At 45.4% G+C, this 17,805-nt stretch overlaps 1 protein-coding gene across 2 annotated transcripts in view; it reads left to right on the top strand.

Moving 5' to 3' along the window:
• Nucleotides 1–11,796, top strand: part of LOC147103516 (gypsy retrotransposon integrase-like protein 1) — a 76,269-nt gene extending 64,473 nt beyond the window's left edge. For both annotated transcript variants that reach the window (XM_086011875.1, XM_086011874.1), the window contains exons 5-8: nt 662–716; nt 3,115–3,372; nt 5,871–5,987; nt 7,320–11,796. In XM_086011875.1, the coding sequence (XP_085868001.1) occupies nt 662–716; nt 3,115–3,372; nt 5,871–5,987; nt 7,320–7,526 (637 nt within the window). In that variant the 3' untranslated portion in view covers nt 7,527–11,796. The remainder of the gene's footprint in view (nt 1–661; nt 717–3,114; nt 3,373–5,870; nt 5,988–7,319) is intronic.
• Nucleotides 11,797–17,805: the final 6,009 nt, after the last annotated feature.

Consider the following 17,805-nt stretch of genomic DNA (forward strand, 5'->3'; position numbering starts at 1 on the left):
GGAACTAAGGGAATCAAGGGATATGGGGATCGGGCAGGAAAGTGGAGTGGAGGTCGAAGATTAGCCATGATCTTATTGAATGGCGGAGCAGGCTCGAGGGGCCGAATGGCCGACTCCTGCTCCTAATTCTTATGCTCTTAAAACTCCAAACTGGGCAATGCAGTGGGTGGGAAGTATAAGCAGAAATTGAATGGGGTTACCTGGGGTTAATGGAGTGGTTCGATGGGGCTTGAGAGCTGGCAATGGCCCACAGGCCATGGGTGGGACACCCGCTGCATTGCAGGGTATAAAATGAACCTTTAGTGGCGTGAATACTGTCGCTGGTTATTTTATTTTCAGCTTCTCACAGTCTGCACCTTAAAAGCTGTTTGTCTAACTTGTGTTACTTGTTCAAATTTGCCATGAAACTTTTTTTTTAGAAATAAGTAACATTAGCACTTCGTGACACCAGTGAACACCGTTTAATCATGTGGATTACCTTGTGGGTATGTCCGAGCTAGTTGGTGCCGTAACTGCTGCAGTCGAAACCTTTTTCCATTCTGCATTGCTTGTTTCTAAATCTGAGACTTGTTTTGATTAAGTGATGCTGTTTGATTGGAGCATTCTCTTAACCCGACATCACCTGATTGTTAGCCTCATCAATGTTATTTATTTGACGCAGGTTTGGGGCTTCAAAAGACATGTTCTCCAATGAAAACAGAGTATTTTGTGATGAGGTAATGGGCATTTTTCAGCCTCGCGTGGGTGCGTGTGTGTGACAGTGCACGTGAGTTTTGTAAGTGTGTGTATATACTGGATGAAAACTGAAAACTTGTTAAAACCCGCCATCAGTCAATGTAACTACAATTTAGAAAGCTAGATTTGTTCCCATGCTCCCCCACCCCCATCATGGACGGTGGTGAACATTACATAAAAACATAAGAAATAGGAGCAGGAGTCGGCCATTCGGCCCCTCGAGCCTGCTCCGCCATTCAGTAAGATCGTGGCTGATCTGATATATTCAATGACCCAGCCTCCATGGCTCTCTGGGGAAGAGAATTACGCAGATTCACGACCCTCAGAGAAGAAATTCCTCCTCATCTCCGTTTTAAATGGGCGACCCCTTGTTCTGAAACTGTGCCCCCTAGTTCTAGATTCCCTCACGAGGGGAAACATCCTCTCTGCATCCACCCTGTCAATCCCCTTCAGAATCTTATGTTTCAATAAGATCCCCTCTCATTCTTCTAAACTCCAATGAGTATAGGCTCAACCTTTCTTCATAAGACAACCCTTTCATCTCAGGAATCAACCTCGTGAACCGTCTCTGAACTGCCTCCAATGCAAGTACAGGAAACTTTGGTTTATCCGGAGGTTAACTGTCCGATGCTCGAGGCTCCGGCAAAAATCAGGAGCCGTTTCGTTAGGTTTTTTTTCTTTTCGTTGCTTTTTTTTCACCAGTCAGGCTCTGCAAGGTCTCGCTGAAGCTGTTGCTAAGCTACAGAGACGCTTGCAAGGTACGGCCGACTGTTTAGAAGCTGTTGCTAAGCAACAGGGTTTGTTGCCAGATACGGAGCTCAAAATCTCCGTATGTTTCAACATTAGCGCTGGTTTGTCCGGCAGTTTTGATGGGACGGCAACGGCTCGGTCCCGTCGGTGCCGGATAGCACAAAGTTTCCTGTATATCCCTCCTTAAATAAGGAGACCAAAATGTACGCAGTACTCCACGTGTGGTGTCACCAGCGCCCTGTACGGTGGCATAGTGGTTAGCACTGTTGCCTCACAGCGCCAGGGTCCCGGGTTCAAATCCGGCCTCGAGTGACTGTCTGTGTGGAGTTTGCACATTCTCCCCGTGTTTGCGTGAGTTTCCTCCGGGTGCTCCGGTTTCCTCCCACAGTCCAAAGATGTGCGGGTTAGGTTGATTGGCCATGATAAAAAAATTGACCCTTAGTGTTAGGGGGGATTAAATACGTGGGGTTACGGGGATAGGGCTTGGGTGGGATGGCTGTCGGTGTAGGGACCGGGTGCTGGGGTTTGGATGATCAGCCATGATCTCGTTGAATGGCGGAGCAGGCTCGAAGGGCCGAATGGCCTACTCCTGCTCCTATCTTCTATGTTTCTATGTACAGTTGTAGCAGGACTTCCCTGCTTTTATACTCCAACCCCCTTGCAATAAAGGCCAACATTCCATTTGCCTTCCTAATTATTTGCTGTATCTGCATGCTAACCTTTTGTGTTTCATGTACAAGGACCTCCAGATCCCTCTGTACTGCAGCATTTTGTAATCTCTCTCCATTTAAATAATCATTTGCTTTTTTATTTTTCCTACCAAAGTGGATAACCTCACATTTTCCCACATTATACTCCATCTGCCAAATTTTAGCCCATTACTTTTACGTTCCTAATTACACCGAGCGACGTGCTGGTTACAGTCTCCAGCTGTACAAAGCCCTGGTTAGACCACACCTGGAGCACTGTGAGCAGTTCTGGGTACCGCACCTTAGGAAGGATATATTGGCCTTGGAGGGAGTGCAGCGTGGGTTTACCAGAATGATAGTCTGACTCTAAAGTTTAAATTATGAGGAGAGATTACACAAACTAGGGTTGTATTCCCTGGAATTTAGAAAGTTAAGGGGTGATTTGATCGAAGTTTTCAGGATATTGAGGGGAACAGATAGGGTAGATAGAGAGAAACTATTTCTGCTGGTTGGGGATTCTAGGACTAGGGGGCAGAGTCTAAAAATTAGAGCCAGACCTTTCAGGAGTGAAATTAGGAAACACTTCTACACACAAAGGGTGGGAGAAGTTTGGAACTCTCTTCCATAAAAATGGCAATTGATGCTAGATCAATTGTTAATTTTAAATCTGAGATTGATAGATTTTTGTTAACCAAAGGTATTAAGGGATATGGGCCAAAGGCGGGTATATGGAGTTAGATCGCAGATCAGCCATGATCTCATTAAATGGCAGAACAGGCTCGAGGAGCTGAATGGCTGACTCCTGTTCCTATGACCAGTGTGACTTTGCACATTAATAATTCTAAGATCTCCCTGTGCATCAAGTTGCTATTTTATTTTTTCCCCCTCATCTGTCCTCCTGCATTCTAAGCTCTTGCTTCTGCCTAACCTCTTTTTTAAGGTGAGCAAAAATCTGTTTGAGCGATGGAACATTAATCACAAAGTGACTCCCGCGGAACACCTACAGCACACGGGCCTCGACGACCGAACCAATGAAATACTGAAGACGGCAATTCGAAACGCAGTGAATTCCAAGCAGAGGGACTGGGACGACTGCTTAGACCCCATCTTGTTTGAATTTCGAACGTCAGTAAATTCAAGTACTAAGTTCACACCCTTTTTCCTGCTCTACAATCGAGAAGCACGGTTGTCGTCTGAGGTAGGACTGCAGTCTGCTCTTGTCCTCGGCTACCATGAAGCAAATGTAGGTTGTGAATGAATTGTTTCCAGGTAGTGTTACATGATCTATCTTTGGTTAGTGAACTCCACTCGGGGTTCCGACAGAAGGTCTTTGACCTGAAACATTAACCCTACAATCCTCTCTCCATAGACGTTGCCTGACCTGCTGAGTGTCTCCAGCATTTTCTGCTTTTATTCTACTGGGGATCTGTAACGGTTAATGTAGAGGGGCAGTTGGTGCAGAGGGTTAAATTGCTATCTGGTTGTAGTTTCTACCCAGACAGAGCGGGGCAGGAGGGAGAATCTGTGCCTGTAGACAATCCAGAGTCGGTCTCCACTCTGTTCCCAGTACATGGCTGCCTGTGAGTAAGTGTTGCTTTGGGAAATACATGCACAGCCCTTTGGGGTAGAGAATTCTAAAGATTCACAACCCTCTGAGTGAAGAAATTCCTCCTCACCTCAGTGTCAAATTTTTTGTCTTAAATTACTCCTGTGCAGCACCTTGGGACGTTTTACTACGTTAAAGGCGCTATATAAATACAAGTTGTTGTTAAATGGCCGGCCCCTTATCCTGAGACTCTGCTCCCTGGTTCTAGACTCTCCAGCCGGGGGAAACAGTCTCTCAGCATCTACCCTGTCAAGCCCTCTAAGAATTGTATACATTTCAATGAGATCACCTCTCATGCTTCTAAACTCCAGAGAGTATTGGCCAATCTATGCAATCTCTTCATAAGACAACCCTCTCATCCCAGGAATCAATCTTGATAACCTGCCCTGAGTACCAGAACCTAGGGGCTACCAGAAAAACAAAAAACGAATCCCTGACCCGTTTGCAAGATAAGCACTTGCAATTCACAAACGCGAGCCAGAACTGGCTGCATGTGAGCTTTTATGACTTATAACCTTTTAAAATATCATTCTCAAAGCTAAGCACGTTTAAGGTGCAGTCTGTAGTGTCACATATTGTGTCCGACTGATTACTGCCTTCCAATTGGTTGGAAAAGTTCGGACTGTTCTCCTTAGAACAGAGAAGGTTAAGAGGTTTTCAAAATGATGAGAGGTTTTGATAGAATAAATAGGAAAAAACTCTTCCCTCTGGTGAGTGGGTCAATAACCAGAGGTCCCAGATTTAAAATCATTGGAAAAGATCTCGAGGGGAGATGAGGAGAAATGTTGTCACTGAGTTGTGGGGATCAGGAACGCTCGACCTGAAACGGTGGAGGAAGCTGTTTCCATCAATAATGTTAAAGGGAGTTGGATGGTCCAGGAGGAGGAGGAACTCACCGGGTTACCGACAGAAGGCGGGGACGTGGGACTGAGCACGACTGCTCTTTCAAAGAGCCGGCACAGGCTCGACGGGCCGAATGGCCTCCTCCTGTGCTGTAAGCTTCTGTGAATTCAATGGGATATTCTGAACACTTTGGTTTCTGAGGATCTCATCAATGGATTTTCAGTGCTAGAGGCAAGGAAAGATCCTGTTTGGAAGTCTAGTTAAAGTTTTTTTGGGAGTTCTGCTGTGACAAATTTAAATTCAGTTCTTGCCTCCTTACAGTTTCTTTTGATTTACTCCCTAATTTTGAACGTTTTTCTCCATAAGTTTAAACTCTTATTCCTGGCTTCATTCTCGGGAATCTTCACTGATCAGTCCATGACGTGTAAGATAGTTCCTATAATGGGGTACCTGCACTGCATGGAATACGCAAATTGTGGTCTAACCAATGTACTGCGTAATTGGTGATGAGCAAAATAGGATGAACATGAGGGAAATGGGCAAAGTATGATCCAAAGATTATAAAGAACTACTTTATCCCCAAACTACTAACTGAACCAAAGTAAATGCCCACACGGAGCATAAACATCAACACAGATAATGAAAGGGTTCGATAGGGTAGACGTGGAGAAGATGTTTCCACTTGTGGGGGAGACCAGAACTAGGGGCCGTCAATATAAGATAGTCACTAATAAATCCAATCGGGAATTCAGGAGAAACCTCTTTACCCAGAGAGTGGTGAGAATGTGGAACTCGCTACCACAGGGAGTGGGTGAGGCGAATAGTATAGATGCATTTAAGGGGAAGCTAGATAAACACACGAGGGAGAAGGGAATAGAAGGATATGTTGATGGGGTGAGATGAAGAGGGGTGGGAGGAGGCTCGTGTGGAGCATAAACACCGGCACGGATCAGTTGGGCCGAATGGCCTGTTTCTGTGCTGTAATTTAAGTTCACTTTAGTGATTTATTTCACGTTTTTGTTTTTTAAAAATTCACTTGGAAGTTATTTTACCAATTTTAATAATACCTGCCTTTCTTAGTACTACACAAACCTAAAACTAACTCCACAATAAATGATCCATCGCTGGGAGCTAGAGTAACTTTATGATCGGATGTTTTATACTTGTAGTAGATTTAAGCAAGAGGTTTAAATTACACCAAATTTAAATTAAATATTCTTAAATGTAAATATTGTGTGTATTTTCAGGGAGAGTTTGAAGTTGCACACGAGTACAGATTGCCAGAGAGCTGTGGGGTCAAAACTGAAAGCATTGACGAGTTCACCAGTTCTGTGAGTGAGCAGCAAAATGCAGTTAAAGAAATGGTAAGTGTCAAAAACCCTCAGCAAATCATCCACCTGTGTGAGCCCCGGTCTAGGTTGCTTTCTGACCGGGTTTGCCGGATTTGCTGGTGGGTTTCAGTGAGTGAAGGCCTGTTCTGTTAGCACTTTGTTTGACTCTGGGGAGAGGGGGGTGGGGAAAGCCTGAATGTTGAGTCCAGCACTGGTCGTCATTCCCACTAGGGAATCTTCATGGACCTTGGCAGGATTAGTGAGCAGAGCGGAAGTGTGGATGAGTTGAATTGTGTTCAGGCAAATCACAGTACAAATCTGCGAGTCTTCCATACATCACCTTCATTGTGGGGCAATGATTTCTCTAATTTCTCTCTCGAGGTTCAGGCTTAGTAATCTTTGTACTCCAGAGAAATAGCCACTTTAGGAGCTAACGTGTGTGACTTGTGCAGGGTGGCTGTGTAATGGACAAGAAAGACCTGCAGTTTGGTGGGGCTGTACATACATCAGCACAGTCTGTGTGTACGGATTTCCCACTGACTTTGGTTTGGAGACTTAAAAACATGTTGAAGGTTTTGTGTGTGTCCGACACCTGACCGACTGAAACACTGATTTATTGCAACCTTAGTGTGGGCCGTGGCTCAGTGGGCAGCACCCTCGCCTCCGAGTCAGAAGGTCGTGGGTTCAAGTCCCACTCCAGAGACTTGAGCACATAAAGCTAGGCTGACACTCCCAGTGCAGTACTGAGGGAGTGCTGCACTGTCGGAGGTACCGTCTTTCGGATGAGATGTTAAACAGAGGCCCCGTCTGCGCTCTCAGGTGGACGTAAAAGATCCCATGGCACTATTTCGAAGAAGAGCAGGGGAGTGCTCCCCGGTGTCCAGGCCAATATTTATCCTACAACAAACATCACTAAAACATGATCTGGTCATTGTCACATTGCTGTTGGTGGGATCTTGCTGTGTGCAAATTGGCTGCCGCATTTCCTACATTACAACAGTGACTCCACTTCAAACAGTACTTCATTGGCTGTAATGCATCTTTGGGACGTCCGGTGGTCGTGAAAGGCGCTATAGAAATGCGAGTCTTTTTTTCTCCCCTCGCCCCCATCCCCCGGTCATTCAGTAAACAAATTGATCTACACACGGCTTGCAAAATATGCCAACATTTGAGGAATGATCACCACGTCTACACGTTAGCTTACTGCTGAACTTCGACACGTAACTTGTATCTTATTTTGAAATCGGCTTTAAAAGCTTTTTAAAATTTGAATTTCACCGCTGACTCGGGCAGTTTATGTTGGAAATAGCAAAGGGGGAAATGAAATCTTGGTGCCCTGTCAACAGTTGTGTTTTGCCTCTTTAGGTGATCGCTAACATGGCTGCGGCCCACAAACGGGAAAAGAAGAACGCGAAGAGGAAAGCCAGGAATGGAATTCATTTCACCGCCGGTGAGGTATTTCCGGGGAGCACCAACACAGCGACTAAAAAACACAAGAAAAGTCACTTCCTTTCCTTTCAAATTGAAACGACTTTGTCCTCCGAGTGCAGCGTGAGCAGTGGGATGGCGTGAAACTACCTTCAGTGATGTACAATAATGCCAAGGAACTGAAGAGAGAAATTATTCAAATGAGGATTCCTTGGAATGTCATCCCAACAATGGCATCCGCGACAGCGGAGAAATCACAGCGCTGACCCCCCGGGGCCGCGAGCCGGGCGCTGACGCCATGTCCCAGGGCCGGGAGCTGAGCAGTCCGATTGCCAACTGTGAAGGGGGTTTACTTCAATCTGAGCGAAACCCCTCGAGCCAGAATTCCGTTCTACACAGACAGCATTTTCTGTTCAGCCGTCTGTGCTGAATTTGCTTTACAAATTGCACCGTTTAAATATTGAATACCTACTGAAATTCATCGCTGTAAAACTATGATGTATACTATAAAAAGTGGTTTAGTAAATTTGCAGGATTACATGTAATCTCTTCAGAAACTGAAATGATCCAGTAACTTAGTTTGAAAATGGCACTGAAATCCTCCGACCCTCATCCTGAACGTGCCAGATCCACATCAACCGCTGGAAACCATCTCGCCGTGGCTCGCTGTGGGACAAGTACAGCTCGAAGGTTTAAGGATGTCGGGAGGATTGAATGGGCTGCTCATGTAGAAATGGGTATTTATTTAATTGTGTGCGCCTCAGACTGAGGAATATTGGTGCTAGAAATTTAATTTGTGGCATCGAGCACTCCAGGTTGCAGGTAGAACAGCCAGATGCAGAGTCAAGCTCCCTCAACACTGCCCCAAGCTGGTGTCCCCCAAGGATCTATCCTTGGCCCCCTCCTATTTCTCATCTACATGCTGCTCCTCAGCAACATCATCCGAAAACACAGCATCCACCCAGCTCTACCTCACCACCTCTTCTCTCGACCCCTCCACGGTCTCTAAATTGTCAGACTGCTTGTCCGACATCCAGTTCTGGATGAGCAGAAATTTTCTCCAATTAAATATTGGGAAGACTGAAGCCATTGTTTTCGGTCCCCGCCACAAACTCCGTTCCCTAGACACTGACTCCATCCCTCTCCCTAACATCTGTCTGAGGCTGAACCAGTCTGTTCGCAACCTTGGTGTCATATTTGACCCTAAGATGAACTTCCAACCACATATCCGCAGCATAACTAAGACCGCCTATTTCCATCTCCGTAACATCGCCCGTCTCTGCCCCGCCTCAGCTCATCTGCTGCGGAAACCCTCATCCATGCCTTTGTTACCTCTAGACTTGACTATTCCAACACACTCCTGGCTGGCCTCTCACATTCTACCCTACGTAAACTTGAGGTCATCCAAAACTCGGCTGCCCGTGTCCTAACTCGCACCAAGTCCCGTTCACCCATCACCCCTGTGCTCGCTGACCTACATTGGCTCCCAGTTAAACAACACCTCGATTTTAAAAATTCTCATCCATGTTCAAATCCCTCCATGGCCTCGCCCCTCCCTATCTCTGTAACCTCGCCCAGCCCCACAACCCCCCGAGATCTCTGTGCTCCTCTAATTCTGCTCTCTCGCGCATCACCAATTTTAATCACTCCACCGTTGGTGGCCGTGCCTTCAGCTGGCTGGGCCCCCGAGCTCTGTAATTCCCTCCCTAAACCTCTCCACCTCTCTCTCCTTTTAAGACGCTCCTTAAAACCGACCTCTTTGACCAACTTGTCCTAATATCTCCTTATATGTCAGATTTTGTTTGATAATGCTCCTGTGAGGCGCCTTGGGATGTTTTACTACGATTAAGGCGCTGTGTAAATGCAAGTTGTTCTGTTGCCTACACTGGCTGCTCTGAGTCCTCTGAGTGAGGTTGCCAGTTACTGTTGAATTAGGAGCAGTTCTGTGCTTTAGATCCGAGTTGTGCAATACATTAGCCACTAACCACATGCGGCTAATTGTATTTCTGATTAGTAAATTAAAGCATGAGTAATGGACACCGTCGTTCGGTCATGTCTCCTGTTCACGCCGTGTGAACTTTAACCTTTTTGTGCGTTTGTTGGTAAAATGGTAAACTGGAAAGCCGAGTGTGCGAGTGTTTTTTGATCGCGGAGTGTTTTACTTCCTTGGTTACGGTGATCGATGTTTGTTCAGTAAATATCCACATGTGAAGAACGTTTACCTGGATTGTGTGAGGCGTTTTCTACTAAAATTAGTGCATGTGGCTAAAACAGTGTCACCACGGCCACACACACCCTGCGTCTAGCCTGCGGTTTCTATTGGACGAGCACTGCTTCAGGCTGATTCCCACTAGGAACTGCCCAAACACATGGGACCCCCACAGCCAACAGACCCTGGGGAGACTGAACCCAGGTCCCAGAGAGGAAAGGCCAGTGTCTAAACAGCTGCACCATTCAGTTCCCCTGCAAAGGGGTATTTTACAATAATTGCTGATAGGACCAGCTCCCCCAATGAGCCTGGCCTATCCTGGCAGGGTGTAACTCATGCACACCAAACTCTTTCCCCACACAGCCATCCCATCGTCGGAGAGAGGCAAATAAATAAAACCAGGAAAGACTGGTTTAGGAAAGAATTCTGTGAAATTCCTCTCTGACTCCCAAAGTTCATAGAATCACAGAATCTTACAGCACAGAAGGCGGCCATTCGGCCCATCGTGCCTGTGCTGGCTCTTTGGTAGAGCTGTCCGATTAGTCCCACTCCCCGACCCTTTCCCCACAGCCCTGCAGATTGTTTCCCTTCACATATTTATCCAATTCTCTTTTGAAAGTTATTGTGTGATCTGGAAGCAGATTCAACAACAGCTCACTGCAAAAAAAGAAAAAATGTTTCCTCGTGTCGCCTCTGATCAAAGAAGTTCCAGGAGACCCACGGCCCCCCGGGAGAGCCCGTGGCCCCCTGTCACCCACGACCCCACGGGAGAGCCCGTGGTCACCCACGGCTCCCGGGAGAGCCCGTGGCCCCCCGGGAGAGCCCGCGGCTCCCCGTCACCCACAGCCCCCCGGGAGAGCCCGCGGCCTCCCGTCACCCACGGCTCCCAGGAGAGCCCATGGCCCCCCGGGAGAGCCCGCGGCCCCCCGTCACCCACGGCTCCCGGGAGAGCCTGCGGCCCCCCATCACCCACGGCCCCCCGGGAGAGCCCACGGACCCCCGTTACCCGGGAGACCCACCTACCTTCTGCGGGCAGATACCATCATGCAAGACCAACTTCTATACAAGGTGTATAAAATGATGAGGGGTCTTGATAGAGTGGATAGGAAGGACCTATTTCCCTTAGCAGAAAGGTCAATAACCAGGGGGCATCGATTTAAAGTAATTGGTCGGAGGATTAGAGGGGAGTTGAGGAGAACTGTTTTCACCCAGAGGGTGGTGGGGGTCTGGAACTCACTGCCTGAAAGGGTGGTAGAGGCAGAAACCCTCATCACATTTAGAAAGTTCTTGGATATGCACTTGAAGTGCCGTAACCCACAGGGCTACGGACCAAGAGCTGGATAGTGGGATTAGGCTGGATAGCTCTTTGTCGGCCGGCACAGATACGATGGGCTGAACGGCCTCCTTCTGTGCCGTAAATTTGTATGATTCTATGAACCCTGAAGCATCGGGTATTCCTTATTCAGCAAGGTGAGGACGAGTCACTGATGATCTAAAATTGGGAATGTCTATCCCCATCTACAGTGAGTGAGGGGAAAGAGAAATCAATACTTAGAAAATCAGGGACCCTATGTTATTGCTGCATGCAGAGTGAAAGTGGGCAGTGCATTTTACTGAGCGCCATCAGACAGTAGCAGATACTGCATCGGATTAGCATTCTGTATTCTGAGCCACATGTTTAACCCTGAAGTTGAGGCAGTTTTATAATCATTAGCCCTTGCAGTGTGGAGTTTTTTTTCCCCTATTGTAGCTTAAACATTGCATCTGAAAAACAAATATTCAGAGTTTTCTCGTAATAAATGAAGCAATGCTACTGGGAGCTTTGCAAGTGTTGGAACATTAAACATATACTGTGCATTTGAAGTCTGTAGGTGTTACTGGACCGGTGGGTAAGTGTGTGGGCCAGAGTCTGTGTTCCTGTTCCTGACCCAGCACCAGCAGAGATGCTGTGTACTGCTGCCTGGCTGTGTGTGGACAGTCACTTGTATTGGGAACAACTTGATACTTCACCCGATCTTCACATGCCTCCCTCTCAGACACTGGATCTCTAACCACGTCCTGGCATGTTCAGAGCTGTACATTTATTCATATAAACCCAACATCAGTTTTTGAAATGCTGTATAATTTAGTGGTTTATTAATTCCATTATTCTGTATAAATACTTTTTCAAGGCTAACAAATTAAATTAAAAAAATTAAATATAAACTTTGCAGCTAATTTTGTCTCTTCACACACTGGGTTACTGGATGAGCTGGCTGCATTTTAATCTTGAAATTTTAGGTGTAAAGTTCCTGTTTTTCTCTTGTTCCAGAACATGCAAATAACTGTTAAGGCATCTGCCCTGTGTATATATGGGGGCAAGAGTTCACAGTGTCTTGTTCCAAACTATTGGGGCTGGGTTAAGCTCATGATCTAGCAGAAAATACTAAACACACAAATCTGGATCACCAGCTGAAAGTGTGTTGTCATGGTTTAACAATTTTGAAAGAAAAGACCTTGCATTTTTATAGCGCCTTTCACCACCTCAGGACATCCCAAAGTGCCTCACAGCCAGTGAGTTACTGCTGTTGGGCAAAAGGCTCTTGGTGCAAAATCCCAACCCAAAGGTTAAAATTGTTTTCTAATTAATTGTAACCAAGCAGAGGGAGATTCCAAAATGAAGTCTGAGGAAAGTACCCGACTTCATTACAATTTTGATAAGTGAACCATAACGCTGAATGGAGACCATTCGGCCCATCGTGCCTGTGCCGGCTCTTTGAAAGAGCTCTCCAATTAGTCCCACTGCTCTGCTTCCCCAGAGCCCTGCACATTTCTCTTGTTTCAAGGATATACCCGATTCCCTTTGGAATTGAGATCCTGTCTCGTAGATTGATTCTTCAAGTTTGGTGATTGAACAATGGCAATAGTCACTGATCTCTTTGCTGAATGACTGAGCCGAGGGAATTGAGTACTTGGTCACCTTGTCTCAGTGGCCCATCCTAAAGTGGCTGCATTCTCTCCTCCACTGATCAGGGTCTGTGCAAGGACTAGATATATTTCTTATTGCTCAATAATGTCCACACAATCTGACACAAAGACCATCCCCCCACCCACAGAATTCAATCTTGCTTTCTAACGCGCCAATTTTATTTTTCCAAATAACACTTCAGTTTAAAAAAAAAAAAAAAAATAATAATTATTGATGGCTTGATTGTTGAAAGAGGAAATTTGCCTGTACTGCAGGGCTGAGAGCAAATGATTTCCCTCTGTCAATCTGCCAGGTGAGTTACTTTGGTTATTTTTTTAAAAAGACGGGTGTGTTTTTAGCTCCTCAAACCTTTGGTTTTGTTTTTCTGGCCTTTTTTTTTGCACGTCAAGTTTGATGTGTCGTGGCTCTGCGATATCACTATTGACTCCTCCTTATGCCCAAGATAGGTTTTGTTTTTTGTTTAGATTAATTTCCTTTGGCTAAAGTACAAGTAAACAGTTTAGTCTATAGGCCAGTTTAAGAAAAGTCCTAAATAATCAGTGTACAATGTTAAAATAGTTTGATCTTTTCTAGTGAGATGTGCTAAAAATAAATTTGTTGAGAGTTATGAGTGAAACTACAGTAGGAGTCTTTCTGCCAGTCCAGCAGTTACTGGCCAAGACCAAAATCTTGCTGAATAAATCAATCCTTTTATTAAAAAAAATTTTTTTTAAGTGGTACATGGCAAGGTTGTCTAGTTTTTATTCTTACATTTCAATGTCATCTTCAATTATGTCAGCCATGGCTCAGTGGGCAGCACACTCACCTCTGAGTCAGAAGGTTGTGGGTTCAAGTCCCACTCCAGAGACTTGAGCACAAAAATCTGGGCTGACACTCCAGTGCAGCACTGAGGGAGTGCTGCACTGTCGGAGGTGCCGTCTTTTGGATGAGACGTTAAACCGAGGCCCCATCTGCTCTCTCAGGTGGATGTAAAAAATCCCATGGGACTATTTCGAAGAAGAGCAGGGGAGTTATTCCCGGTGTCCTGGGACAATATTTATCCCTCAACCAACATCACTAAAACAGATTATCTGGTCATTATCACATTGCTGTTTGTGGGAGCTTGCTGTGCACAAATTGGCTGCCGCTTTTTCTACATTACGACAGTGACTACACGTCAAAAAGTACTTCACTTGCTGTAAAGAGCTTTGGGACATCCTGAGGTTATGAAAGGCAAGTCTTTATTTCTTTATGTAGTAGATGATCTGCAGTGTTTCAGGCACTTCTGAAAGAATGGATGTGTTCCTTTTTGTAGATGATGGTGTTGGCAGAGGGACCCAGAGTCCTACTTAGCATCATGAACAATGGGCCTCACCATTGACATGGGGTGTTGGAGGTCCAAGTAGCTGTAGATTGGATTTGCTCAAGAGGGTGTAATATATGTGGATAGAACAAATGAAGGACAGAGACATGAGTTGCTAGTCAAGGTGCTTTGGCCAGAGCAAACTGAGCATGCTCATACTAAACCACACTGCTTTCCCCCTTAAAAAATATATGTATTCCCCTCTCAAATACAACAAAACTATGGTCCCACCTTTCCCAGCATTACATGTACCACAAAACAAAAACTCCGGGCTTATTTTCTTTTAAATCAACTACAAATGAACTACAAATCCAGTTTACAGGTTTGCAGAGCCTTCCTGATCTCCTTACAAGTTTTTGTGTTGAACCAATTTTCGGCCAGTTTTGTTTTGGTTCCGAACTCAAAGAAGTAGGTACCACCACTCTTTCCCCACTTGATACAACCTTGCTCACAAGACAATTCAGTGCGATGGTTATGGAATGGTTTCAACTCTGTGTCCAGACACTGATCAGTCCATCCATTCAAGGTGTTTTTATACACACTTCAGTACTGAGTCCTTTTGAGTCTCATCTGCAATCTCATTTGCATTCACAGGAAAGTCTTTGTCAACTGCATCTAGTGTGAAAATAGCACCTTCACTCCCAACACACGAGTCCTCATGTGACAACCTGGACAAGGCATCTGCGATTGCGTTCTGCTTTGAAGTGCGATATTCAATCGTGTTGTCATATTGTGACAACAACACTGCCCAACGTTGCATTCTTGATGCAGCCATTGCAGAGATGGCAGATTTGGGCCCCAATATTGCTAGGAGCGGTTTGTGATCAGTTATCAGGGTAAACTTTCTGCTGATCAGGAACTGTTGGAATTTCTTGATTCCAAACACTATGGTGAGTGCTTCCTTTTCAATTTGCGCGTTGTTTCTTTCGCTCTTTGTGAGGGTTTGCGATGCAAATGCCATTGGTTTCTCTTGGCCATCATCCATTATGTGGCTTATGACAGCTCCCACACCATAGCACTAACTCTAACACTTCTAGATTTTCTTCCTCGCTGCTTGTTGCGATCAGCACATCGTCTTGATTGCATAAGCAATTTGGAATTCCTTGCAAAATCTTTTCCATCGTAGCCGGGAAGATTTTGGAGGAGGGCTTTACACCATATGGCAGCTTGGTGTATGAGTATAGTCCCTTGTGTGTGTTGATAGTGAAATACTGTTGACTCTCTTTGTCAACATTCAGCTGAGCGTAAACGTGCGACAGGTCAAGCTTGGAGAAAACCTTTGACTCAGAATGCTGCATACAAATCTTGTGATGTAGGGAACGGGTACTGCTTATCGTTAACTGCTTGGTTGATGGTAACTTTGTAGTCACTGCACAAGCGTGGAGTTTTGTCTGCTTTGGGCACTACCACAATCAGGATAGCCCACTCACTTTTGTCAATTTTTACTAGCACTCCATTCTCTGTCAGCTTCGCTAGCTCTTCCTCCACCTGACTTTTCAAAGCATAGGGGACCGGCCTTGCCTTACAATAGACAGGCTTTGCGTTGGACTTGATGCGGATATGTGCGTCATACCCAGGGATGCCCTCATAACTGTCTGTGAACATGCTTTCATACTTCTTCAGCATTGTGTTGAGTCGCTTCTTTGAAGCATCTACACTGAAGATGATTTTACAGTCTAGTTTTAACTTTCTCAACCAGTCTTTGCCCATGAGGTGAGGGTTGGCCGGTTGTTGTAGCTCACTACAATAGTAGGCAGCTTTACTGACTGGCCATTGTGCTGAACTGTACATTCCATTTGTCCACATGTCTCTTGGATTTCTCTGGAGTAGGTTTTTAACTCTATGGTACTCTTTGCAAGTGATATTTCATTAAACTTACTCTCGTGTCCTTACTCATGATAGAGCAGTCCGCCGCCGTGTCAATACACATATCAATATATTATTACGATAGCTGAGTTTTTCCAGCATTTTCTGTTATTTCAATATATTATTGCTCGTTAACCAAAAGTTTTGTATGGAAGTCTTTCTCACGACTGCTGGTGTTGCTGCTAGTGGCATAGATACTATAGATGCCTAGTTCTTCAACATCAGGTGTGTTCACTTCAATATTGTGAATTCCTCCCTTTTGTCGCTGCTTTGCATTGTCACTAGAATGGTTTTTACCTCCTGCTTTAGATCTAGCTCTGCAAGCAGTTGAAATATGGCCCTGCTTTTGGCAATGAAAACACTTTGCATTTCTGTATTGGTAGGACTGTGGTGAGTGATTTCCATTGCAGCGATAACAATTCACTGAACTGCTCTCACCGACATGCTTTTGACTCGGTCTCAGAGCTTTAGGTTCGGCGGCGGCTTTGTGACTGTTGACCTCAGCTGCACTCGTCACTTGAGTTGGACGGAGCTCCCGAGCATTCTTAGACACCATCTCCATAGATAGGGCAATTTTGCATGTTATGTCAAACATTAGGTTCAGAGAGTTCAGTAACTTGGACAGTGTGCGCTCATCCACCAGTCCACACACAAACTTATCTGGCAATGCACGATCCAACAATGAGCCGAAGTTACAATGCAAAGACAGGTTCTTAGGAGCTACAATGTACTCACTGATGGTTCCACTTTGTTTTTGGTTTCTGGTGCCAAACTTCTAGCTCTCTGCTATTTCTAATGGCTTTGGGTGAAAATGGTCCTCGAGTTTCTCGACAATGTCTTCAAATGACGCTTCCTTCGCTTTCCCTGGTGTGAGTAGGTTTGTCAAAGTTCTATAGACATCTGGCCTGATCTCCGTTAGAAAAATAGCTTTTTTCAGTTCACTAATTACTTTATTTTCAGCTTGAACATTCTCATCTGCACCTTCGGTCTCAATAAGGTTATTGGCCGTAAAAAACATCTCCATCCGCTCAATGTAAGAACTGAATGGTTCGCGAGCTCGGTCATACATGCCGAGGCTTCCGATGAATCCCGTAGGCGTGGCCATGATTGTCCTGATCCCGTTGAACAGTAACTCAGCTGCTACCTGTGTGAATCAGTGCCGCTGTTGCTGTGTATACACACATGAAGGCGAAGCACAGACGATTCTGCATCAGCATTAACAGTAAAACATCGCAAAAAAATCAGTTTAGGTGTCACAAATTCACCTTAAACTTTTCCATTCAAAAGTTGAAAATTGTGTCCTTCCATGATCCCTAAAAATGGTTTTGGGATCCCATCCTCGTGGCCAACGTGTAATATATGTGGGTAGAACAAATGAAGGACAGAGGCAGGAGTTGCTAGTCAAGGTGCTTGATTTATGAGGGAACTGAGTGAGCATGCTCATATTAAACCAGGTGATATACATTTCAGAGAGGATCGCAAAGGAATTGATTAGAAGACAAATGGGGCATTTTCGGGTTTAGGTCAAGTGTTGTACTTCTGTTTGAGACAGCATCATGCTGTGTGGGGGTTGAGCTGTGTCACTCTCCCCCGCCAGTCACTTTCAACCACATGACTGCTGAGGATGGACCTCCCAGTGTAAACTAGAGGTTTTATTCTCAATCCGATCACCCAGGCGACAGGAAGTGCCTTTACAGCGAGAGAGCTGGCGATCTTCTCATCCCCTGCAAGGTCAGTGCTCGGTTCTCCCGAAATCTTGATCCAGACGCTTGGATTCGAAGCCGGCTTGGTATATTGTATAATCGGGAAGCGGCAGATTCCATGGCCTGCTTGTGAAAAGTCCATCAGCAGATCGTGGCTTTTTATGAAACGTCGTAACGTTTTCAAGCCAGTCCTCCTGAAGCCGGGAATACAAGGCTGTATGTGGGATTAAACCGGGATCTGTCCTCCAGGTACTGTGTAAGGGTAGATACGCGTCTTGTAGAATAAATCAATGAAAAAGCAGAATTGAGCCAAGGTTGCTCACTGACATTTTTCC

This window comes from Somniosus microcephalus, chromosome 19, assembly GCF_052327205.1.
Source record: "Somniosus microcephalus isolate GS21.2 chromosome 19, FLI_Smic_1.0, whole genome shotgun sequence".
NCBI classification, from domain to species: Eukaryota; Metazoa; Chordata; class Chondrichthyes; order Squaliformes; family Somniosidae; genus Somniosus; species Somniosus microcephalus.